General features: G+C 40.2%; 1 protein-coding gene across 3 annotated transcripts in view; it reads left to right on the top strand.

Moving 5' to 3' along the window:
- The first annotated feature begins 8,929 nt into the window (after window positions 1-8,929).
- Window positions 8,930-25,690, top strand: part of LOC150038946 (transforming growth factor beta-2 proprotein) — a 75,698-nt gene continuing 58,937 nt past the window's right edge. Inside the window, exons 1-2 of one of the 3 annotated variants that reach the window (XM_090328193.1) lie at window positions 8,930-9,534; window positions 25,251-25,334. In XM_090328193.1, coding sequence (XP_090184319.1) covers window positions 9,183-9,534; window positions 25,251-25,334 — 436 coding nt within the window. In that variant the 5' untranslated portion in view covers window positions 8,930-9,182. The remainder of the gene's footprint in view (window positions 9,535-25,250; window positions 25,335-25,690) is intronic. The other 2 variants (XM_090328191.1, XM_090328192.1) reach the window with 2 other exon arrangements.

The raw sequence follows: 25,690 nt of genomic DNA, 5'->3' as shown, positions 1-25,690 counted from the left end.
CTATTTGAAATACCAGAATACATTAGATAAAATATCATATAATTTTTGATAGTGTAGAAACTCAAGTGTCACACTGAGAAGTAATCCTGACATTTAGTGAGATACCAGGAGAGGTTAAGTATATACTAGGTGCTATGTTCTAGACCCCATATTAAATCTTTAGTAGAACTCTTTAGGGCTTCAGAGAGAGATCAGCTGGGTAACTGAACAGAGTCCTGCATACTAGACCCCTACTTTGTCCTTTAAATTTTATGAAATACTATGAGCATTAAGAAGTTTCACTCTTCCCCTTTCATGTATCTGTTTTCACATGCTTCTTGATCAATAAAAGTGACAGTCTCCTTTCTTATTATCTTATTCATCCTGATCTGTCTGCAGTGTTTGTCTTCTGCAGTTTCAGTTACCCATGGTCAACCATGGTCTGAAAATATTAAATGGAAATTTTCAGAAGTAAGTCATGCTTTTAAGTTGTTGCATGCTGTTTCAAGTAGTGTCCTTGGGGCATGAGTCATTCTTTTGTCCACTGTATTTGCCCATACATATGCACACACACACACACACACACACACACACACACGCACGCACGCACTACACACACTACCCCTTAGTAGCCCTCTTGGCTATCACACGAGCTGTGTGGTATTGCAGTGCATATATTCAAATAACCCAACTTTTATTTAATATATGCTTCCAAGTACAAGAAGATTAATGCTGGCTATTTCTGCAAGAGAAACCATAAAGTGCTTCTTTAAAAAGATGAAAATTTTTGACTTAATAAGAAAAGGAAGAAAATCCCCACTGAGGTTGCTATGATCTATAATTATAAAATAATTTTAGATTATATTCAGGCAACAGTGTGTTCAGGTTTATTCAAAGTTGCTGATTCCATGCTGTATCTATTTTGCAAATTAAATGTTAATTGTAGGTATGCATGTATAAATATGGGCAAAATAACACAAAGTTTGGTACTCCACTTTCAGACATCCCCTATGGAGTGTTAAAACACCCCTTGTAGATTAGGGCACTGCTGTGTTTTAAATACTGTTTTCCTCCCATCTTCCATAATGTGACTCACTCAAGTTAAAGAACAGAACAAGTAAAAGCAGCAACCATTCATATATGTATCAAATCATTTATCAGATGTCAGACAGTGAAGGGTTTGATAATGCTCTTAACTTGTAGCCTTCTCTATAGCCGAGTAGCTAGGCAGACAGACAGTGTAATAGCTTGCCTGAGGTCACACAACTAGTGTGGACGCATCTAGGCTGGAGTTACAGTGCTGATGATACACAGCACTGATTCCCTTACTTCGAGCAGCCCAAATGTCTTGCAGCAAACCAGCCCTTAAACATTGAACTCTTGTCCTAGAAAAATGAAGTGCTTATTCAGTTTTTGGTCTCAGTTATATAAGGCAGTGGAAGGGAAAGGATACTAAGTAACAAAGTGAAGGTGTTCCAGGTGGTGCAAGTTTAGAATTCCATCACCTAAGAGTTTTGATTGGATGCTAGGTTTTGATTGGAGCTTTGGTGGATACCGTCACTTTATTATGCAGTGTGTTGCTGGGGAATTTATTATAGCTCTCGTCTGAAATTTTAAGCTACATTTTAATCATCTGGATGCTGTAATAATGGAACTACAGGTGTACTAAATATCCGATAGTTTGGTTGATTGGAATTTTATTTTTCTGTGGATCCTTTTAGTACTGTGGAAATGTATTGTGTTTTGTTAATGACATGAGATAACTCAAAGGTGTGAGTGACTTTTTAAAATTAAATGAACTGTGACGAAAATACCCAATAATAGTGTATAATTTGGGGTTCCCAAAATATAGTTGTAATTCATACCACTCCTCTCCTCTAGATGGCATAATTTAGGCTGTCATTGAATAAACTGATACAGTTACTATTTTACCACAAATGAGTGACTAGTTTCTAAATAATCATTGAGATAGCATTGATCAAGTTTAATTGTTATGACTGGGTTCTAATGAACCTATTAACTTAAAATCGTAAGACAAAGACCTCTTAATGAAGTACCAATAACATGTTATCTGTAACTCCCCAGGAGTAAAAATCATTTTTGTGTATTACTGAGTTGTAAGGGTCACAGTAACATACCCATCTTTTGATCTGTTCCTTTAGTTTTTGGTCAGTTGTTACTGTTTCCATAGAACTGTGAAAATGCAGATGTGTTCACCAGGACATATGTAGAGATCCCTTAAATCTAGAGAAATAAAACATTGTAGGGATTGTGATCCCCCAAACAGTTTTAGTAGAAAGAGTTCTTTCAGTGTGTGGCTTTTCAGGTGCTATGTTTTTTGAAGTAGTTGCTTTTTCGGGATGATTAGAAATGAGCCATTAGCCCTGTCTTCTCTTCTGTACTGGCACAAAAATGGGGAAGGGGCAGAACTTTTCCTCACTTTCAAGATTCTGCATTTTTTTTGTTTATTTTCCAAAATCTAAAAAGGTAATTTTCCAAATTTTGTACACAGTACATTAAATGCTTGTTAATTCTTAATGATTATTATATTCAGTATTCTTTCTGCATGAGAGATTGGCTTTTGTATCACCAGAGTCATAACAGGAATATTTCTTCCAGTGCTTCATTTTTGAGGTTGAGGCAGGTTTCTTTCAATGCTAAGATTGTGGAAGGATTTTTAAAATGTATCTGTGGTAGGACTTTTAGAACATAAAGGAAAAAGCCTGGAAATCATAAAATACAAAATCATTCAAACTAAAAAAGAAATGGAAAGCTGATATATTGTAACAGATTAATGAATATAAAACAGCTTCATTTAAATAGTGGACTGTCTGAGAGAATCTTGTTTTGTCTTAATATTTTTATGAGTTGCTTTCTCTCTTCTTCCAGAAGTGCTTGAGTCTGTGTATCATATGATGTATTACATGGTCACCCTCGTTATAAGAACTAAACTTGTGAATTTTTGAAGTTTGTTTTCTAAGACTTGAAATAATTGTCATTGTGGTCAAGAGTCTCAAGTTTTATGAATCAAAACCATCTCTAATGCTGTGCTTTCAAAAATACTTAACATATACTTTGCTTAACGTATTTACAAGTTTTTCCATCAGTCATAAAAACCACATGCATTTTTTTAATGCGGTTAGTATTGCCCCCCCCCCTTTTTTTGTTTAGCTTCTTTCTTAATTGCAGACTAATTGTTGCAGCAGAAAAGCAAGTTGCTTAAAATAAGAGCTGGTAACTTTGCTGTCATCATCCAAGATGGTGACATATAAATAAATTCATCTAAAGATCATGCATCTTAAAAATACTTCCATTTCATTGAACTTATTTATGAGAACATAATCACCTTTTCTCTATCATTTGCTTCCTCTTTTCATTTTTTTATATTTTTATTTTTACTTAGCCAAAATATTCCACTTTCAACCCCTCCTCCTTTGCAACCCCAATCTTGCTTTACATAGTATCTGAACTACAGGGTGGGCAGGTGCAGCTGAAGGAGACTGTGGGGGAAGAATCAAACACTGCCCAGAGAGGAAGGAAACTTGTTAGCATCAGCATTTAAGTATACACTCGTGTCATTGTGTCTATAGCAACTGTCCCCATATGCTTGTTTATTTATATCAACTATTAAGTGCTATTTTAGTGCATTTCACCAGGGGCAAGAAACCAGAAGCTGTCACTAATTTTGGAAAATCCTGGGGGTGACAAAGCCCAGCCCTTTGAAAATCTGCCTTCCAAAGAAAGATACCTTATTGGTCTTAAAGAGTGAGACCTAAAAATATAAATATGAATGGCCCAAAAGCCACTAGGAAGAATCGGCCAGTGAGTCTTAATTCCAAAGGGTAGAATACTATGTCCACTATGTCCACTAAAGGTTATGAGTATGAGAGGGATTTATCTCTGTCTTCCCCCAAACCTGATACAACCTGAGTCTTCTAGCCTTTATCACTTGAGTTTATCACTATATCTTTTACTGCCTCTTTTCAAGTTCTTCTTTCTTTTTTCCTCTGTGTGTTTGGTTCTTTCCTATTTCTTTCTCACTTCTTAACCAATAGATGCAAAATGGAAATAGTAATTGATTGCTTTTCATGAGGAAATCACTAAACTTTCCATTTCATTACAAGGCAAATTTCTGTGTTATGAATTTTGTAGTTATTGCATGTCATTGCATACTTGTTTATAGGACTGTATATAAGGTTTGAGATCAAGGCCAGACACTGGTGGCTCATACCTGTAATCCTACCTATTCAGGATCCTAAGATCTGAGGATTGAGGTTCAAGGCCAACTTGAGCAGGAAGATCCCTAAGATTCTTATTTCTAATAAACTATCAAAAAATCTGGAAGAAGAGCTGGCTAGGGCCTTGTTCATGTTAGGCAAGTTTGTATTGAAGAGCTACAGGTCCTAAATATTAGTTTGGAATTATGAAATCAAAATATAGTTATCAATAAAATATAAATGGCTTAGTGTATGTGTGTATATGTATTGTAGCATAATATTTTGCTGTAGAATCATGTATTTCTCTTTCTCAGTCTTTGGTTTTTAATATTGGAAGCCATTATGAAAATCTCAAAGTTATTGATCTAGATGAGAGGAAGGAAATATTAGATGCTGTTGCTGTTACACAAAGGGTAAAACTCCAGGTTAGGGTTAGTAGTTTGATTTAGCCTCTTAGGAATTCCTACATGACTGGAGTGAATAGACTCGCCCCTTAATGGAGATGAGCTACTGGCTGGAGGCACTGCACCTTCAACCTCCCTGACCTGGAAACCTACCAGTTCCATTTTAGGGTGGTAAATAATAGACTTTAATGTTGGAGTCTTCACTCTATTTAAATAGTCATTTAGTATTCTTTCCCCAAAAGTATGTTTTCTTGTCCAGTTCAGTCACCGATTATTGAGGGCAAAATGCTAAAATGTTTAAAATAAGGAATACTTGTCTACAGAAATTGTTAGGTGACATAACTGTGAAATATAGTTTCTTTTCCTTTATTTATTTTTTGGCTTGCTTTTTTTTTTTTTTTCGTTTGTCAGATAGGGTTCCTGAACTGGTAATCTTTTTGACTTTTGGGATGTGCCAAAACGTTCATATAATGAACCACGGGGGTTTTCCCTGGCTTTATATTCTATTTCTGTGTAGTCGAGTCAACTATGGTTTGTTTCAGATTTGTGTGATTTAATCCTGACTGTGATCTTAGGTGGTTGGTCATGGATAAATGTTCCTGTTGTACAGATGAAGAAACTAACAGTGTCTGATCACAAAGGCAGGAAGTGGCAGGCATATGAGCCTGCCTTCTAACTACTGTACATTTTTTTTTTTTTTTGGTGGATCATGGGGCTTGAACTCAGCCTGGACGTTGGCCCTGAGCTCTTCAGCTCAAGGCTACCACACTACCCTCGAGCCAAGCCCCACTTCTAGTTTTCTAGAGGTTAGTTGGAGATGAGCCTCAGGTCCTTCTGTGCCTGGGCTGGCTTTGAACTTGATCCTCAAATATCAGCCTTCTGAGTAGCTAGGATTATAGGCATGAGCCACTGCTCCCGGCTAACTACTGTACTCTTATGAAGTGGTCAGTCCAGTGTATATTGCTCATTTTCCCTTCTCCATATACTCTGTGTAACAGAGTCCCTAACAGTTACGATTTCAATAAGTGACAGTTTTGCATCTTCAATATGGCCATTATAAGGCCTTATGAAAGATAGTCAATGGAAGACCACATTCACTCATGTCAGCCACTTGGACTGTTCTTGTATTCTCACCTGTTCTAGTCTGAAAGAACTCACCCACCAGCTAGAAGGCCTTTCCTCTCCTGCTGAACTCAGGTCACTTTGTGCCCTTATCAGATTTCACCAATCCCTTTCTCTCTTCTCCCTCCTTTTTGGCCCTAGGGAAAGTAAAGTTATCTCTGATGATGGTCAAGGGCTTTAAGTCTAAAGTGTGTTGTATAGACAGTAAGTGTTCAACAAGCTATTGTGAACAAAAGTGTGGTTGGGGGTTGAGGAGATTCACTGTCAGCTTTTAGAGCTTAAGATACGATCCTAGATATGATAGGGGTGGACTTTCATTGCTAATGGGAACCCTTGTAAGAAGCCTAAGGTGCATGCGTGTCTTTATCATCACTATTGTCTATACTGCTCAATGTGAGATGCTTACTTTTTTGAGGGGAAGCTTTTCATGGAATGGTCAGCCGAATATTCTGGCAGCTCACTCAAGAAAACCAGCCATGTTCTAAAGCAACATCAGCACTCAGTAGCTCTCATTTGTAGTTTTTGTTCTGTCCTGTAATTGCCTTAGACTTAGGGATATAACATCTTTTCTCTCTCTGTAGTGCTAGATTAGAAGTGTGTAGAACTCACAGGGATGACTTGATACAATGACTAGCCAGACAGTAGCTTTTGATAGATTATGTTTTTCTGAGGCTCTTGGGATGGTTGTCTTCACTGAATTGCTTCAGTGTGAAGATGACTTCCAGAAAGAAGGGTTCTGATTTGCACATCATTTTTAGCATCATTTAGAAGCAAGTTAGATTAGTTTATCCCAAAGATTTACCATGGGAGTTTACTGGGGTGTAAAAGCCTGTGCTTAAGAAAGTTCAGAAAATATAGAAGAGTTAAAAGCTTCCTTCAGGGTTTGCAGAGCCGCGAAAGTGGTTATGGGAATTGTGGTCTGTAAGTCAGTAGAGTCCCCTAGCATCTCCCTGTTTATCTGTGTTGGAGACCAATTTTTCTTACAAGTACTTGGGGACACAGGCAGTGCGTGCTGAGTACACAGTACAGGTCTCCTGCCTCCTGCAGTCTGAACAACACTGCCAGCTCTGCCTCAGTGCCCTTGTCTGTGAATTAATAATATAGCTCAAGTGTTTTATATATTAATTTTTATTCAGCCCTATTTATGAATATGGTATATAGGCTTCCTGTACATTGAGAGTGTCAATTCCAAAAGTCTTGACTTTTCACAAAGAATTTGTAGAACTAGGAGAATATCAGAAGTAGGGAATAATATAGAGGTCTAGAATTGGGGGAAAAACTCAAACACATTTTCCAGTTTAAATCATCTGTCTAGTCAGTATGGCCACAGAGTCATGCTAAAATTAAAATGTTGACTTTGACTAAAGGTAAAGTCAAAGAAAGGGGGAAAACTGAACAGTGGCAAGAGTTATTCTTGTATTCCTCTAATTTGGACTAGATTGAAGTAGAAAATGTCAAGTTATGAGTGGTGTATAACAGACATCAAGCACTGAGAATTCCAGTTTCCTGGATGTATGCTGTGGAAAGAATGAAGTTGGTTGATAATGTCTGGTCTAGGAAGGTGGTGAAGAGAAAGCCAAACAAAAAAGTGGTGTAGGCAGCAAATTCAAACCAAAACAGTACAACAGACATAACTTACTCTTTAGGTTAAAAAAAAAAATTAAGGATGTTTATACCCCAGCTACAAGCCAATTGGAGGGCTAGTAAAAATAGATTTCAAGGTGGTAGTAGCCTGGCGTGGAATCCCAGAAAATTGGGGGTGGGGGGGTAGATTAGGAATCTTAAATTGAGGATCTCAAGGCTGGCCTCTCCCTGAGTCCCCTGGTGCTCCCTCCAATAGGGATGTGAGTGTGTGTGTGTGTGTGTGTGTGTGTGTGTGTGTGTGTCCGCATTCCAGAGCCAGCAATTCCATGTGCAAGGCTGTGAATGAGCCACACTAAGCAAAAACAAAAAAACAAAAACAAAAAAAACGGTAGGCCTGACAGCTTGTCTTTCAGCAGCCGGGTCGAAAATAAATGCCTATAGACAGTAAATCCAGTGGTTCCCCCTCTCCCCCCCGCCGCCCGCCCTCCCCTGGCTTCCCTCCCTTCCCCTCCCCTGCTGCCCGGGTGAGCTCGTGGAGTCCGTAACCAGAGGACTTCTGACTGTAATCCTAGCACGTCACTTTGTTGAAGGCAAACACGTGGTTCCCCGAGAACTTATAAATCTCTCCTCCCGGCAGCAGCATCGTGATGTTATCTGCTGGCAGCAGAAGGTTCGCCCTGAGCGGAGCTCCCGACCAGAGAGAAAGCCAGCGAGAGAGCCCGAGAGCCAGGGCCGAGCTGGGGGCGCCGGGGCTGGCTGCGGAGGGCTGGGGAACCTCGCATAACGGTCTAGGGGGCCACTGTGGAACAAATGGAGGGGCTGCAGTGAGGAGGAGGAGGAGAAAGAGGAAGAGAGGGTCTGTTCCAGGGTAGCAAGTGCCTACCTCCCCTAAGCGAGAAAAGTCCAAGTGGCTGGACGCCAGGCGAGGGTGGGGGTCCGAGGGAGCCCGACGCAGCCCCGAACCGCCACTGCGCGCAGCCTGGTCGCCCTTTCGGAGCTAAAGGAGGAGGGCGCAGAAGGAGGGAGCTGGCGGCGGGACAGCATCGCCGGCGGTGACGGCGGTGGTGGAGTAGCCGAGCTGATCTGGGCGCGCGCGCGCGCGCGCTGGCCCGGGTGTTGGTGGCAACTCCCGGGCTCCTCGGGAGCAGGATTCTCGCCGACCCTAAGGCTCCGACAGCACGGGGACCCGGTCCCCGGAGCCCGGCCCAGCCAAGCGCACCCGCCTCCCCAGGGCTCGCCGGCCTCACTCCCCAGGCGCGCGCACACGCGAGCGAGCGAGCGAGCGAGTGCGCGCGCGCGCTCTCTCCTCCACACACGTGTGCGCTCCTGGGCTCCTGCTCTCGGCGCCGCCAGTGGAAGGCAGGGCCGAATCGCTCCACTCCTTCAAATATATAAATTGCAGCCTGGGTCTACATCAGCGTCCCCTCCTGTCATTTCGCCAGCTGCCAGCCCCGGAGACCTTTTCATCTCTTTTGCTTTTGGCTGGAGGAGCCGAGTTCAGATCCGCCACTCCGCATCGGAGCCTGACACGCTGAACTCCAGTTCTTCCTCTGAAATTTATTTCTGCCTAATAGTCGCTACTCGCCTGGGTTTTTTTTTTCTCCTTTTTTTTTGTTCTTTTCCTCCCGCATCTCATTGCTCCCGGGCGGGGAGGGGGGCAATTCCTCACCCCCTACAGTCAGGCTGTCCCCCTTGCCCATCCCACATCTTAACATTTTTCACTTTTGGAACGACCTGCGTGTTTGGTGTTTTGCTTTTTTTTTTTTTAAGGAATTCAAAGATACGTTTTTTTCCCCTATTGACTCTTGATTGTTTCAAACGTTTCATATTAAAAAAAACCCAACTCTACCTGATCAGTCGTTCTCTCTCCTAAAACATGCATTACGGTGGTGTGCTGAGCGCGTTTCTGCTGCTGCATCTGGTCACGGCGGCGCTCAGCCTGTCTACCTGCAGCACGCTCGATATGGACCAATTCATGCGCAAGAGGATCGAGGCGATCCGCGGGCAGATCCTGAGCAAGCTGAAGCTCACCAGCCCCCCGGAAGACTACCCTGAGCCCGAGGAAGTCCCCCCGGAGGTGATTTCCATCTACAACAGCACCAGGGACTTGCTCCAGGAGAAGGCCAGCCGCAGGGCGGCCGCCTGCGAGCGGGAGAGGAGCGACGAGGAGTACTACGCCAAGGAGGTTTACAAGATAGACATGCCATCACCTTACTTCCCCTCGGAAAGTAAGTACTGTTTATCACTACCATCCCTGGGGTGGGGGTGGGGGGCTAGCCTGTGCCTGGGAACTCTCAGAACCGCAGCAGCTCGCGCGCAGGGGGCGGGGGTGATCCCCTTCGCTTTCCGGATCTGGTTCACCCCTTTCCCGAGTTTGTCCTCCCCATCCACCTCTTTTCCAGTCATGTAGTGGAGACCCCCCCCCCAGTCTTTCAAAGGCTGGCTTTCGGCTTTATCCCCCCCCCCCCCCCCGCCAAATTCTCTTTCCCCAACCCCCAATCTTTTGAAAGATATCTTTTTTTCCTTCTTTATTTACTCTTCCCTGAGGTTCTTTTGCAACTTGGAGTCAGCCCTCCTCTATGAAAACCCAAGACACTTTCCCAGGGTAGGAAATTTTACATCCCTGGGATTTTTGTTGTTGTTGGTTTTTTTTTTTTTTTTTTTTGCCTCTTTCTCCTGGGTTGCATTGAACTGGTACATAAAGAGTTAAAAAAGTAACTCCAAGCCAGTCTCTCCAAAAGGCCCCCTTTTTTCTTGCAGACCTATCAGCTGCATTCTCCCAAACCTTCCCTACTGTCTCTCACTCTCCTAAAAGCATCAGCCTTGCAGCCCTGTTAGCCTGGTTACAGTCCCCTGAAGGCAAGCTCCTATAACCACTCTAACCGCGTTCCTCTAGAGCTACAGCCTCCATTCTGACCAAGTTTAAGACTTCACTTCAAATTACATTTTTCAGAATCCACCTAAAGCTGCCTTCTTAAAATTGATTTTCCCCCCTCCTTTCCGGTATATTGTTCATCTTTTTCAATGCCGAGTTTTGCACTTCTGTTCCTTCATTAACTTTCTATAAGGTCCTCAGTACCTTCTTAAATGTGGAAGAGGAAAGGCAGCTAATTTTTAAATTATGATTATTGTCGTCCTTGTTGTTTCTGGCTCCTGAGCAAGGTGTCCTCAAAAACCAGCTGGCCTTACAGTAGCCATGGGAGTGAAATGATTTATTGGTGGAGTTCTTTTAGAGAAGGGGGGGGGGTGGTCAGGAGAAGAGAAAGGGACAGTATAGAATTATTTCAGAGTTCTTAAGGAAAAAAAGAATCTGCAGCAGCATCCAGTGATACCTGAGAGGGTTAAATACCAGGAAGAACTAAAAGAAAAAATAAAATCCACTTCAACAGTTGTGTATTCCAAGTCCTAAGTCTTAAACTTTTCATTGGCTGGCTGTTTCTCTCCTCCCCTTCCCATGCCCTATATACTTGCTGGCTGCTTTTGTGAAGTCTCTGTGACTTGCCTAAATAGATAATACAGCCATCTTGGTAATTTTAGCCTAGAAGTTTTAATTGCAGGGTGGTGCTTTTCTTTTTTAATATTTATTTTTAGTTTGACAAGTCGTAGCTATGTGACTTGCCATGTCTTGTGCTTGATGGCCGAGGAATGTGGGCCTGTGTGCCTAACCCCAGTCTTTCTGGCCACCTTTCTTTTGTTGTATTGTCTCTTTCTTTTTGTTTAGTGGCACCATGGATGTACAAAATCCTGGCCAGAAGGATGATTTTTATCACTGTAATTATGGTACTATTCAGAATAGTCCTTGGTAAATGCACTACAGCTTAGTTATTCCCCCACCACACTTCTAGAAGTTAAGCTTTCTATGTGGAACAGAGCCAAGGAAATATTAGGAAAGACAGTTCATTGTAATTAGGCCAAAACCATTGAGGCTGAGCAAGAAAAGTTGAATCACTTGGCGTTCTCTAGCATATGCATGGGTTCTGTTGATATTTGGACAGACAGGCAGGTATGTTATATAGGACCTGAATAGCATCCTTTAAATGCTTGCGTGCAGAAGATCAAATAGGTTTCCAGGGTGTTTGTCTGATCTCATTATTGTATAGGTGTGGAAGGAGAAAGTCACTCTCAAGGCCATTCCTTCTTCCTGCTCTCCAGCACAACTCATTTTAAAAGAGGAAGATGAGCTGAGACCCAGCATCAGGATTATGAACAAATTGAAAACCATCAGCATATTATTAGTACGATTCCAAAGATAATGGCATCTGAAATCAGATGTGAATTCTCCTTTCCTTTCTGCTCCCAGCCTCCAAGTAAAGTAAAACCTCTGATAAGCCTAGGGGGGAAATATATATATATACATATATATATATATACTCTCAGCTTTTCATACAAAGAATATGCACTCTAAGAAGCATGTGTTTAATATGGAAGCTTGGGAAAAAAGCTTTATTAATAGTAGATTTGATACAACAATGTAAAGACTGTACAGAATTTTATAGAAACTAGGCTAGCTGATTTTCTGCCATTTTCTAAGTGTACTAGAATTTAGTGAACTCTTCCAAAAGAAGGGGAGTGGGGGGGAGGGAAATCACCCCACCATATTTTTGAAAGCAAATTGAAAACGCAACATTGATTTCTTTTGCAGTTAACCTCTATGGGGGACTTTTCTGCCTAACTTTGAACTCAGCACTTACTGATTGGGTATAGGGAAGGAACATGTATGCCTGTCATTTCTTACAATGAATCAGGGTCATAAGCTCCAGAGATGAAGGCATGGGAAAGATCAGTGGTTCATTTTTTTTAAACCACCAACTTATTAGTGTTCAGGGAGTGGCTTCAGCTCAAGTATTACAAATATGCTCTAATTATACTCAGCGAGCTATATATCATTACCAATTGCTGATAGCCTTTTGTGGGGACATTTTATAAAGTTCAGACTAAATACTTTTAGCAATGTAGAGATTCAAAAGTAAAAATATAAGAGATATTGTATATGCCCTCAGGCATATTTTATCTTAAATATTATCCTTGGCCAAGTGTGCTATATAAATATTGTAAATATGAATAGAACTGGCCAGGCTCCAAGCTCCTAGTATGAATTTTAGTAAAGAATGTATTTACGGGATATAAATAATACTGTGTCAACATTTTAAGACGAGATCTGATTAGTTCTGAATTTATTCATATTGATCTTTTCATATGCTGTTAGTTTAAGGCTCAAAGTGGAGTTCTGAGGACATTTCCCAATAGTTTACCCAGTGGGGAACTAGTGGACTTTGAATAGTTGAAATTCAAGACACATTGACTTAAACTTCACAAGGTCTTAGAAATTCAGAGAGAGCAAATTTATAGGAAGTATCCAATTGACATTTAAAACCCACAAAGCTGAGGACAGTTAAAAAGAAAAAATCAAGAAAAAGAACCAAGGAGAAGATGTGTTTTCCTTCTCCTTTTCAGTGCTGGGGGTTGAACCCAGACACTGGCCTATTCAAGGCGAGCAATGCTAACACTGGTTCTTAATCTTGATCTTGATTTTTTTTTTTTTAAGACAGGATCTTTTTCATTGTGTTTAGACTGGCCTCGAACTGTTGATTCATTTGCCTCCATTTCCTGAGAACTGTGATTACAGGTGTATTCTACCACACCTGTGTTCCTTGCCTCTTTTCTCTACAACATCATTGGCTTGTAGTGTAGTTCTAGTTGCAGTGATTCTGTACCATACTTTTCTCCATTTTACTCCACCCCATCAGATCCACTGGGACAGCTGGCATGGTCTGGAAACAGACTATGACTAGAAGGGGAGTGATTCTACTGTCCGTCTCTGAGCAGAAGCCAGGAATGTTTCTATCTATTCTATGTGTGTTTAGAACAGCCCTTCTCCTTCCCGCGTACCAATTTTACCAAAGAATTATCCAACCCCAAATGTCAGGAATGCCCCTTGTGAGAAGGGCTGGTATCCTGGTGTTTATCTTGGGTAGCTGAGATCTGTTAGCGTAGCATTTTTAAGAGCAATAACAAAAATGGTCAAACTACATTAAAATGAAGATGTTTGGAGAATAATCAGAGAATTGTTCTTTAAATGTAGTATGGATGATTTAGTGTGGTCTATATAGACTATTCTCAGTTAAAGAGATCTGAATTTCTCACTCATTTAGCTTCAGTTAATGATGTTGGGCCATCCATTAGTGGCTTCAGTCAGCAGCAGTGATATTATTCAGCATATAGAAAAAGGAAATGAAGAATTATCCTGGCTTTTCTTTCCAAGTAAAATAAAATAAGCAATGTACATTGCTTACATTAATGAAGCGTATAATCTTTAATCTAGGCAAGCAAAGATAGTGAATAGTCATGTTGGCTTATTCTATCATATCGAATGACACAGATTAAAATATAGTCTGGAAAAATAACCATGAAGTTTTCCTTATAACTTTCACATGGATGCGAACATTTAATACAATGCAGTGATAATACCACTGCAATCTCCTTTTCTGTTTCCTCTATGATTTTCCAAGTGAAACTGTAGGATTTCAAACGAATAGCAGTGGCACTATGGTTTGGGAAATGTGACTTAGCATTCTATTCATGAATATATCTTTCTCTATACAAATTGCTGATCTATTGGACCAATTCCCAACAAAAAGAAATATTAGTAGGACATAAGTGTTGTGCTTTATGTACAATTTTTAGTTTGTGGCTTACAAAAGTAGATCATCTATATGTCTTTGTGAGCAATAGAGAGGGGATAGACAGAAACAGAAAAGGTGGAAAAGAGATATCAAAGACAGATCTGGTTGACTGGTAGAATGATTGAGTTATATATAACAGGCCATTCTCTGTCCTAACTCCAGTGCCTAATTGTGGTCACATTTACTGAGCCCACATTCTCCCCCTTCAGGATCTGCCTTTTTATTTTTTTATTTTTCGTATTAGAAAAGAACCTTCCACAGAAATATCTATCTTTAAACTGACGCGGTTAGTGTTTGCTCCCAAGTGAAGTCCATCAGCGTCCTCTCTCTCCCAAGGAGACCCACCTGAAAGAAACTGCAGCCCTGTGTCTCCACAATGACCCAGTGCTGCACGCAAGTGCCATGCTTCCCGAATGGTGACTTCTTGCTGGTGCAGCCCTGCTGATGTCACCTCCTGCATCATCTTCCATATAAAGATATGAAAGGATGACAGATCCCTTTTCCTAGAGGAAACAAAGATGAGAATAAAGAATTCATGACTCACTGTTGAACCCACATCAAATCTGGGTTAGAATCAAGGAGGTCACAGACTCCTAGGCCCTTACCCAGAGATTACAACACACTTTGGGCTGCAGCATTAGAAGGCTCTGGAAAGTAGAATGATGGAGCCTAGCCCTGGGAGAGAAGTATCATGACCCTGGCTAGGGTTGAACTCCTTCCCCACTTGCCACTGCTAAGGGTAGAGATGAATAGCAAAGCATGCCACTCTGAAAGTAGCCCTTTCAGCTGTTTTGTAGCATTTCCGGTCCTGGAGGGATCCTGGAGAGAGAATTTCAATATACCAGATGTGCCTGCTCTGCTTAGGCAGTTCTTCTGCTTAAGGGTGTATTCTACTTTGCAGATTCCCAGCAGCCTGATGAAATGTGGCTCTGCCTGAGATAAACAAATGTTTCCATTGTCATTTTCGAAACATATGGTACACTTAAGAAAAAAGATTGTTTTAAACAAAGATCGTTTTTTTTAACTTTGGAATTCAGTGTTCTGCAGGTATTTTATTTTAATAACATGTTAAGGATTCTTTGATGGGTTTGTTTAGACTGAAAGGTTTGCTTCTGCCATTTGTTTAGAAGAGATTTGCATCCTGCTATAATCATAAGCTGCTTTGGGTGGGTGGTTGTTTGGTTTCTTTTTTAGCCTCTCATAGCCAGAAGTGAGTGTTTGACTCCACAGCCCCTTGCCTCTACGTTGCTATTTGCATTGGCTGGATGGCCTTGACCTTGTATGAAAACACCTTTAGTCTTCCTCACAATCCATGGTTGTCTTCTGGCCTTTCACCTTGGCCCAATGGCCACCTTTTCTTAGGGAAAATACTTAAGCATGTCCCTGTTGGTTACACTGTTACATTTCTGTGAGATGGCAGGCTGTTAGTATAGAGGGCTACAGTTTCTTTCCTGGGCCACCTGCTTCCTTGGATTTTAAAGGATCCATGCCAGTACAAAGAATCACTGGGTGCAGCTTCTTTGGTACCTAGTGGACCTTTGCATGGCAAACACCATTTACTTTAAGATGCACTGTTATTTTATGGACCACTAAAGAAGCACTATCACTCCAGTTGACTCCCACGTCCCACTGGTTATAAGAGAGGATCTAGGGTTTATAGTCATTGAAACATTATCGGAAGTGATGCCCTGGGGGCCATTCCCAGGAGCCCAGGATGTCTTGGGATCTCATTCTTTACTTTGCACATTCTACTCAATGAGTTTGCTTCCCTTGCTTCAGATTTTCTAGGTGGCTTTTTGCCCTGCATGGGCAGGGCACGGAGAATGACAAAGCTGGAAACTTTCCATGTAAGAATGCCTTGAGAATTTAGTAGTCTGAGGTTGAGATTTCTGAGATAACATCAGAAACTTTTCAAAGTCTGAGTCTTCTCTCTTATTAAATTCCTACCTGAAAGCCATATTCTTGCCACTTTGTCTTGGCCTTCAGCCAATGGGACAGAGGCTAAGCCTCTGTTTCTTCAGTTTCTTTCAATAGGTGATAATCTTTTGACATCCTTTACCATTTTTCTAGACTTAGAATGAAACCACCTCCTTGAGAGACCCCATCTTCCCTTCCTGCTTGCTTGCTTGCTTCCTTCCTTCCTTTTTTCCTTCTTTCCTTTCTTTTTTTTTTTTGTCAGTTGTGGGGCTTGAACTCAGGGTCTGGGTGCTGTGCTTGAGCCTCTTTGTGTTTAAGGCTAGTGCTCTATCACTTGAGCCACAGTGCCAAGCCAGACTTTTAGTGAAGACCTCAATTTTCCTAGTCACATTTAATTGAATTTTCCTCTCAATTCTTAGTATCTTGATGTGTATCTTGACCTCTTTCTTTTGCTGTTGTATTCTGGGCTGCCTTCTTTGATGTAGGACAAGAATCAGTCTGACTTCTCTGTAGTTCTACAAAACCTCACATGTTGTCTTTGCTCTGTCCATGTTTGGCAAGTAAATGAGCATTCTCTACAGAATAGGAATGAATCACCCAAAGGCTTTGCGAGTTCTAATGTCTGCAGAGGAGACCCAGGGTTGCTTTGCTCCTTGTAACGTCAGGGGAAGTGCACCTGATAAGTACTATGGAGGTTCTGCCCAAAGCTTGAGTTTTCTTTCTTGACCCCATCTATCTGTGCTTGATATAAAAATTGAGATTTATCCAGACTCCAGTTATGGTTTTTGTTTGCAATAGCAAATATAAGACTCAGGATTTTGTTCATGCTGGGTAAACAGTCTAACACTTGAGCTATACCCATAGTCCTTTGGTTTGTGTTTTTGTTTTTGAGATAGTCTTATTAACTTTGTGTGGGCTAGCCTTGAACCCTAGTCGTTTTTACCTCCACCTCCTGAGTAGCTGGGATTACAAGAGTGGACCAGCATCTGTGTTTTGGTTTTGGTATTTTCCTTCCCTCTAGTTTTTTTTGTTTGTTTCATTTTGGCTTTTTTTTTCTCTTTCCTTCTTCACAAACGTTCATGAAAAGCATTTCTCTTATCCTTTTCAGAGTTATTTGGGAAGGCAGAATGGTGTTGTGTAATGAACAAGGACTTGGGAAATCATACAAAGCCCAACAAGAAAGGCAATGACACCTCAAATATCGCAGGCTGGAAAGGAAATGATAGAATGGATGACAGGAAGTCCTTCTGCTGGCCGTTGGTATCAGTTAAGAAGTAATTAGGTTTGGTTAGCAGCGTGGCTCTCCATGCAAGTTACCAGAACTGTCCTACTGATACCAGATCCTGGCTTTGCTGTTATTGACTTTGGCATCAGGGTGGAGGCCCCTTCACATGTCAGTTTCTTCATTTGTAAAGCAAACTAAGAAGCATTCTAGCTGATGCTCCAGACATTTGTGGGCCTGTTCCCAGCCTTCTTCCTGGCTCTCCTCTCTCCCTCTCCTTCCAGGGGAGTCTCTGTTTTGGTTTGTTTGTTTTTGTCATTTTTTTTTTCCTTTGGTGGGGTTTGACCTCAGGGCCTGAGCACTATCCCTGAAGTCTTTTTTGTTCAAGGCTAGCCCTCCATCATTTTGAGCCACAGCTCTACTTCTGAGTTTTGAGCAGTCAATTGGAAATAGGAATCTCCCAGGGACTTTTCTGCCCAGGCTGGCTTCCAGCTGATCCTCAGCTCCCTGCCTCTTGACTAGCTAGGATTAAACACATGAGCCACCAGTGTCCAACTTAGAGTCTCTGTTTTAAAGGAATTAGGATATTTGAATCCAAGGACGAGCCCTGCCTGGAAGCTATGTTAGACTCTGGTTAACTTCATTTCTAGTGCAGTGAGCTGTTAGGCTTTACTTGTTAAATATTAGGGAGAAGTCTCAAAGAAGAAGTTCTAGGAGAGGAAGAGCCAGACTGTTTGAGAAACACAGTAAAGGATTTGAGGAGGGGAAAAGAAAACCTAAGTGGTGATAGCAGAGAGAAGCAGCCAACCTTAAGGTCATGGGTCACCATTAGCAGTGGAAGGTATTCTCTCAGTGAGTTATTAGCACCTGGGCTTTCTTGATACAACCTAGGGATATTTCACAGCTTTATTCTAAGAGATATTTGCCCTTTAGAGGAAGGGAAAGTTTTGTGGTACTGAGAAAGCCATCCTGTGTGAACTGGGACCATCCTTCCATTCTCTAAAATGAGCACTTGCATTTGTTATGCCTGATAAGTTGGAAATGTTTGGCTGAGATGTTCCTTTAACCACAGTGACTGGAGAAACTGAAGGCAGATGGAAAATGCTTTCTGGATGTTGTGAAGCCCAAACCTTCTGAAAATAGTTTGAATGCATTGCCAACCCTCCACAGGCAGCTGTTTTCTCTCACACTAGCCTGTTCCACACATCTCGGTTCCCAGGGCGAGTGTTCCTGTTGCCCCAGGCCTTCCTGGCCCTTTCTGGGTTGGTAACTAAGAGGCAGGTTATTCCTGGAGAAGAGACATGGCATTTTTTTGAAAGAAAAGTCATAGAGCAGCTATTTGAGAATAGGAGTACCCTTGTGGAGTTGTTTGTTTCAGAAAATTCTGTAGCATCTTTCCAGGCTCATGAAAGGAAAAGGAAAGTGTTGTGATTTAGATCTTGGCTCTGTTCTTCTGGCTTCCTCTCTAACCCACAGCACACTGACAAATACCACATCTCTCCTGACAAGCTAGTTTACAGATAACCATTCATTCATAACTTTAGGCTGTTGTAAGAATCCTTATTTGTTACTTCATCTTCTGAACAAGAACGCAGTTTAGTTCTCAGAAAGATACAAGTCAAGTACTCTGAAAATCTTTTTACCTGAAAAAAAATTAGCGTGGAATTTTAAGAATAATATAATATTTATTATTGTCAAAACAAAATGGAAGGAATGTTCTGGGAAATATCATTTAATGTTTAAGTTTGATATTTATTCCAGTATATTTGGTACTCATGCATTTATGCTTCATAGATCAAGATTATAACATATTCTTCTGTCTAGATTCCTTCAGTGTGGTAGGGTGAGGGCTCTTTTGTTTATATGACCATTCATTTCTTTGTCCATTGACTTGACTTTTTTCCACTTCTCTGCATTGGAGCAACACTACTAGAATAATTTCTCTTCTTTTATAATGAATTCTTGTTGTTAAGCTGCTGGCTCAGAAAGACAAAAAATGACTAATTATTCTGATTTCTGCTTTAGAAGAGAAATGAACTCATCACAGACAGAGGATGTTTCTCTGCTCTTAGGATTTTCTGACTCTTCACCACTAGACCACCAGGGAGCTAGACAAAAGGCTTTCAGTTGGACAGTCATTCAGGCACATCTCAGCATTCAGACTCTGCAGTTTAAAGATGGGGACAGAGAAAGGAAAGAGCTTGTGTGATACTCTTACCTGGAAGTAGGCTATACAGAGCCAAACTTGAATTATAGCCACTGCCTGAGGTGCTATATGGTCTCACCTTTAGAGATGTCTTTTAAATTGCACAGTACTAGTTTGCTGCCATTTGTTTCTACCTGAGACATCTTGAATCATTTTTTAAAAGTTGCACTGATTTGATTAGTCCTTCAGTCACTCATTTGTAGCTCTTTGTAGTATTAAGTCATCATACAGTGTTCAATGACTTAAGTCATTGGTTAGATCCATGAATTGCCACTCTTTCTCAAAAAATTTTATTAACACTGATTTTTACATCATATTTCAAATGTCATGTTTAACACGTATTCAAGAAGGGGAATCTCTATATGCAATCACTGGCACATAGATTTTAGAACATAAATAAAATTAAACTGAGGGTTTGTATGTCATAGATACATATCAATCTATATAACACTATGTCTGTAGAGTATATATCCCATCATAGATTTTTATGTCTATGTGGTTATGTTTATATCTCTAAGACCATGTCTATAACCGAATATTGAGTCATCACTCTTGTACTGTTTGGATCTAATATCCACATATAAAGGAGACCATGTGCCTTTTGTTCCTTGAATCTTGACATATCTCACTCAATATGATTCATTCTAGATTCATCTACTTCTTGCAAATGCCATTATTTTATCTTGTCTGTTGGCTATGTAGAATTCCATTGTATAGATATATCACATTTTTTGTATCCATTCATCTACAGTAGGGCATCTGGATTGTTTCTATCATTTGGCTATTGTAAATAGTGCAGAGATGAACATGGCTGAGCAGGTGTCCTTATCATATCCTGGGTTATGATTCTCAGGATAGATGCCTAGAAGTGGTATGGCTGGATCATAGGGAAGGTCTATTTTCAGTTTTATAAGAAACCTCCAAACTGCCTTCCAGAATGGCTGTACTAGTTTACATTCCCACCAGCAGTGCAATAGGGTTCCTCATTCTCCCCAACCCTGCCAGCATTTGTCATTGTCTGAGTCCAGAATATTGGCCAATCTAATTGGGGTAAGGTGGTATCTTAACGTTTTTATTTGCATTTCCTTTATGACCATGGATAATGAACATTTTCTCATATGTGGGTTTTTTTTTTTGTTGCCATTTTAACCTCTTCTTTTGATAAGTCTCTTTTTAGTTCACTAGTGATTGGTTTGTTGGGTTTGGTGAGGGGAAGGAGAATTGCCACTTTTTATTCCTATGAAACTTGTACTTTTCTTCTCTGTGGATTGAGGTGATATATGATTCAAAAGAATTTCAATGTCAGAAAAGTATCACCATCAGTAATGAATAGTATGCATAAAATGATGTCTAGTTTCATGAATTCTTTGTCCAAGTACTCAGATTCTAGAAAGAAGACCTTAACAATGCTGGGAGTTTGGCCTAGTGGTAGAGTACTTGCCTAGCATGCATGAAGACCCAGGTTTCATTCCTTGGTACCACATTTTTGAAAAGCCAGAACTGGCACTGTGGCTCAAGTGGTTGAGCACTAACCTTGAGGAAAGCCCGAGGACAGTACTGAGTTCAGTCCCCAAGACTGACAAAAAAAAAAAAAAACCTTAAGGCAAGCCCACTCTAGATTATTATATATTTGGACCTGTTTTTCTTCTCAGCAACAGTTATGGCAATTGTCTAAAAAGAGTAGAAATTCATTATAATTTCCCATCAGGAGGAAATGACAGTATCCACTTATAGAACTATAGTCACAGAGCACTAAATTACATGTTTGTGTAAAGAAGTAGGGAAGATTGGGTTAGGAGCTAATTTGACCCAAACCTTGTTGAGAATTTTTAATGACAGTAAACATCATTCATTTTTTCTAGAGTGTGCTTCTAAACCACCTGTGTGAGGATCATATGACATTCTTGGTTAGATGCAAGGTTTCTAGAGCCCATCTTAAAAGACTAATCTATATAGTGGAGGAAACAAAGGCTTGGATATCTGTATTTATAATAGCTTGCACAAAAATGCTTTTGTATAATAAAGGTTGAGAACCATTAATACAGGTGTTTGTGACTTATAGTTTATATAAACTTTCTTTTTTTCTGTCTTTTTTTTTTTTTCAGTGATGGTTCTAGGACTTGAGCTTTTATTCTTAATCGTACTACTCTACTACTTGAGCCACAGTCCCTTTTCCGGCATTGTGGTGGTTAGTTGGAAATAAGAGTCTCATGGACCTTCCTATTTGGACTTTCCTGCCCAGACTGGCTTCAAACCACAATCATTAGATCTCAGCCTCCTGGATAGCTAAAATTACAGGTGTGAACTGCAGGTGCTTGGATCATAAACCATTTTATACAAAATCTCATTTGACCTAAAGCAATTCATCAAGAAGAATAACCTCATTGGTTGTAATTGATTTATTTTATAGCTTAGTCATTATAGGTTAAAAAAAATAAAACATAGTACTTTAAAGGTTCATATTATAATTGCTTAATTATATTAGAAGTCACTTCATTGTTCAAAATGAAATGTACCTGACATATAACTGTAACTATTCTGTATATCATGTTTATAATAATTTTGAAAAACTGAAAAAAGAAGAACAAGAAAAAAGAACTGATTTATGCATAATTCCAAAGCTTTATTGATCTGAAAAAAGGATATCCATACCACAGTGCAAATTTGATCAGATGGATAATTGAAACTGATTATTTAAAATTAGAGGCTGCTTTCTGTAGTCTGAGTGGTTATTATTTATATCCTTATATCTCCACTCAACTTATTATATTCACCTGTAAGGTTTGGTTCTGCTTAAAAATAAAAAATAAATCAAAATAAATGAAAGAAAGAAAAAGAAAAAAGCAGGAAGGGAGGAAACAGAAGGAAAGGCAGGGCAATGTAAGGCAAGGTTTTAACACTGAAATTTTTATAGCAGAGTCAGAGCAAACCAATGTTGCCTATTTAAGGACTGAATACTGGAAATTAAAAATGATAACAGTTCCCTCACCTTGTTCCCACACAGACTATAATGACCTAGGTCACAATGGGCAATCTCAGGGACCTGAATTCCATGGACAGAAAATGTCTCCCTTCTGTCTTTTCTACATTTTAAAATTATCTTTAAGTAGTTGCACAGAGCACTTTCCATTTAACAAAGCAGTTTAAGAATACAGTGCATTTTGATCACCCCTTTCAAAATTCTTATGCATCCTCTTCTACCCATCCCTTCCATCGCTCTTAATTTTGTAGGAATTCTTGACTGTATTTTCCCTTTTCATTTATCCTTCCCTTTCCCTTTGACCCATCCCATTCTTTTCAAGTACCCACTTCTGGGTATTTATTTTCTTGAACCTAGACTTTGCCTTTCTAAAGGATTACAGTGATTTTTCCCTTGAATCTACCATATTTTTGCTAACACATTTGTGTATACTTCATTCTACCCAATGGAAATTTATAATCTAAATCTAGCTTTCACACATAGGGGAAAACATGGATCCTTTGTCTCTCTGAGTATGATTTGCTTCATTTAACATAATTTTTCTCAAGGCTTTCTATTTACAAATAGTACAATATTTTTCTAATGGATGAGTAAAATGCTATTGTGTATAAATCGTACATCTTCTTGATACATTCATCCACTGAGGGGTATCTGGGATGATTCCATACCTTGGCTATGGTGAATAGTGCTTCAATGAACATGGTTGTGCTGGTGGCTTTACTATAAACAGGTTTGTAATCTTTTGAATAAATACTAGCAGTGACATTGCTGGAGCATAGGATAGTATACTACAACATACACTGGCCTGAAGAAGGTTCTTAAATCCACTGTCTCCTCACCCCATACTTTCACCCCCATCAGGTTATAGTTGAGAGAAACAGCATTGTAAACCAAGCAACTCATTCTGTATTCTCTGTTTCTTCAGGATAAATTTCAGCATCTCTTTTTAAAGGTCAGATATTACTGAAAAGACTGTTTGACTTACGAATCTTGTGATAAACAGCTTACACCCAGTGTAGCTTTCTGTCTTTTAAGAGATGGAGTTTTCTCTTGATCATACTGTAGTGAAGCTCTAAAAATAAACAGTATGTATGCTTATTGGTGGCAACATATGGGAGCTGGAATCAACATATGGAGACAAGCTGACAGTCGTCCTGCTGATGTGAACCCTGGTACTGGGCCTCTGGCTTCCATGCCACATTGGCTGTACAGTGCCATCTCAACTTTTAAAAAAGTTCCAGCCAGTGACAGTGGTCAGATCTATAGTCCAATCTACTCAAGATGCTGATATCTGAGGGTCTCAATTCAAAGCCAGCCTGTGCAGGAAAGTCACTGAAATTCATCTCCAATTAACTGCCAAAGGCCAGATATAAAACTATAAAAGCTAAGGGAAAGCACCCAGGCTCTGATTCAAGCTCCAGTACTGGCAGGAAAATTCTGTCTAGAAAGTATACTGTGTTCTTCTTTCTAGAAGGTGTAATCCACACATATGCAGGACTATATTATTGAGATCTTGTTAGTGGGATGAATGTTGGAGGCGGTAAGTTACAGGAAATGGGGAAAGTTGTCATTATCCATTTTAAAATTGGTGGTAAGAGGCAAAAGCCTGGCAAAAAAAATAATAATTGAGAGTGGGATCTACGAGACTTTTGTCTTCTGTCAAAAGAAGGCTCAGGGTTCATTCAAGTCTGAATGGTAGCAGTGTTACTCCTGGGTAAATAGAAGTTGTACATAGATTTGAAATGTATTCAAGGAGTTAAGACAAAATTTTATCATGCCAGGCTAGGGTTGAGTCCCCGAGCTCATTTGATCACCACTGTCAGATAACAAATACTTCTTAGCCACCTTTTAAATATCGTAGTTTCATTACAGATAAACTGTATTTCATCTTGTAGATACAGAGGTTTGTGTAAATTTAGATTCCAAAATTCAAGAAAGATCAATGATTGAATGTCCACATCTATGAAAATCCTTCCGAAGACAGGAAGGCCTTTAAGTACTCAGAAAGCCCTTAGACTCTTTTCCTTCTGAGGTTAATTTATTTGTTTGTTTTATTTGTGCTGTTAGTGGGGCTTGAACTCACCCCTCAAGTTTTCATTTGGCGTTTCTTTTTGATCAGCCTGGTGTTTTACCACTTGAGTCATTTCTCTGTTTCTGGCTTTTTGCTGGTTAAATAGAGATGAGTCTCATGGATTTTTTTTTCTCAGTTTTCAGATCTCAGCATCAGTGTCCTGAGTAACTGAATGCCTGGCCCAGGTTATATTTTTTAGTATGTTTTCTTCTCTTAAGAGTAAGCTAGGCAATGCCAAAATGTAGTTGCTGTTACTTTAAAGAAAGTGAAATCCAAGATTTCTGGATGGCCTTACTCTTGGGCAGAAGAAATATTTAATGAGTGGATTTCAGAGAACTGAAGCTTTTGAAACTGTAGCGAAGCAGTTCCAAACCAATAGAGTTTGTGTTTTTGATTCCTTCAAGAGAGAGCTTTCATAATGCAGTTTACAAATGCTGACAGGTAATTTCAAGAACTGAAATCTGGGCCAGCCAAGTGAGAACTCAATATTTTTTTTTCCTTAACCAATAGCCTATCTTGTCAAAGGATGGAGGAGGTGGAGGCCTTTCTGATTCATCTTTAATACATTCTGGGATATTTATTTCCCCATTTCAGTATGTCAGTTGTACACTATCACTTTAGTGACCAAGCATGTTGAAGGAGAGGCAATTTAGGAGAGTGATGGTCAGCAGATGTGGGGTCATACTCTGCATGGATCCTGAGTGTTGAGCCACTGACAAGGGGAGTAGGGATTTTATGTTCCTGGGGGAGGGGGCGGGTTGTAAGGACACTCATGAGTCTCTCTTCAACTTTGAATCTTGTATAGTTCTGTGCCAGGCCTCTCTTCAGTCAAATAGCTAATGACTGTGCTTTTTAAAACTCCTAGCTATCTGCCCAGTTGTTACAACACCCTCTGGCTCTGTGGGCAGCTTGTGCACCAGACAGTCCCAGGTGCTCTGTGGGTACCTTGGTGAGTACACTCATCCACTTTATTCCTCCTTTGACATGGTGCTATTGAGTCCTTCTTTATTATCTGTCTCCAGGGGAGAGAATTTCATCAGAGGCAAGATAGGATTAGGAAGTGCAGCCTGATGGCTCAGTTATCATGAATGTTCTAGAAATTTTCAGATCAGATTTTGATGAGGGAAAAACATTTTTTTTCTGAGTGCTTTGGAGGTAATGTCATGACTTGAAAGCAAAATGACTAGTGGGTATAACACAGGTGTTCCATTGTCACAGAGGTTTTGTTTGTTTATTTGTTTGTTTTGGTCAGTCATGGGGCTTGAACTCTGGGCCTAAGCGCTGTCCCTGAGCTCTTCAGCTCAA

Source organism: Megascapheus bottae, unplaced genomic scaffold (genome assembly GCF_031878675.1).
Source record: "Megascapheus bottae isolate mThoBot1 unplaced genomic scaffold, mThoBot2.hap1 H_2, whole genome shotgun sequence".
NCBI classification, from domain to species: domain Eukaryota; kingdom Metazoa; phylum Chordata; class Mammalia; order Rodentia; family Geomyidae; genus Megascapheus; species Megascapheus bottae.
Note: the sequence above shows the minus strand (reverse complement) of the source record. Positions and strands in the feature narration are given on the sequence as shown.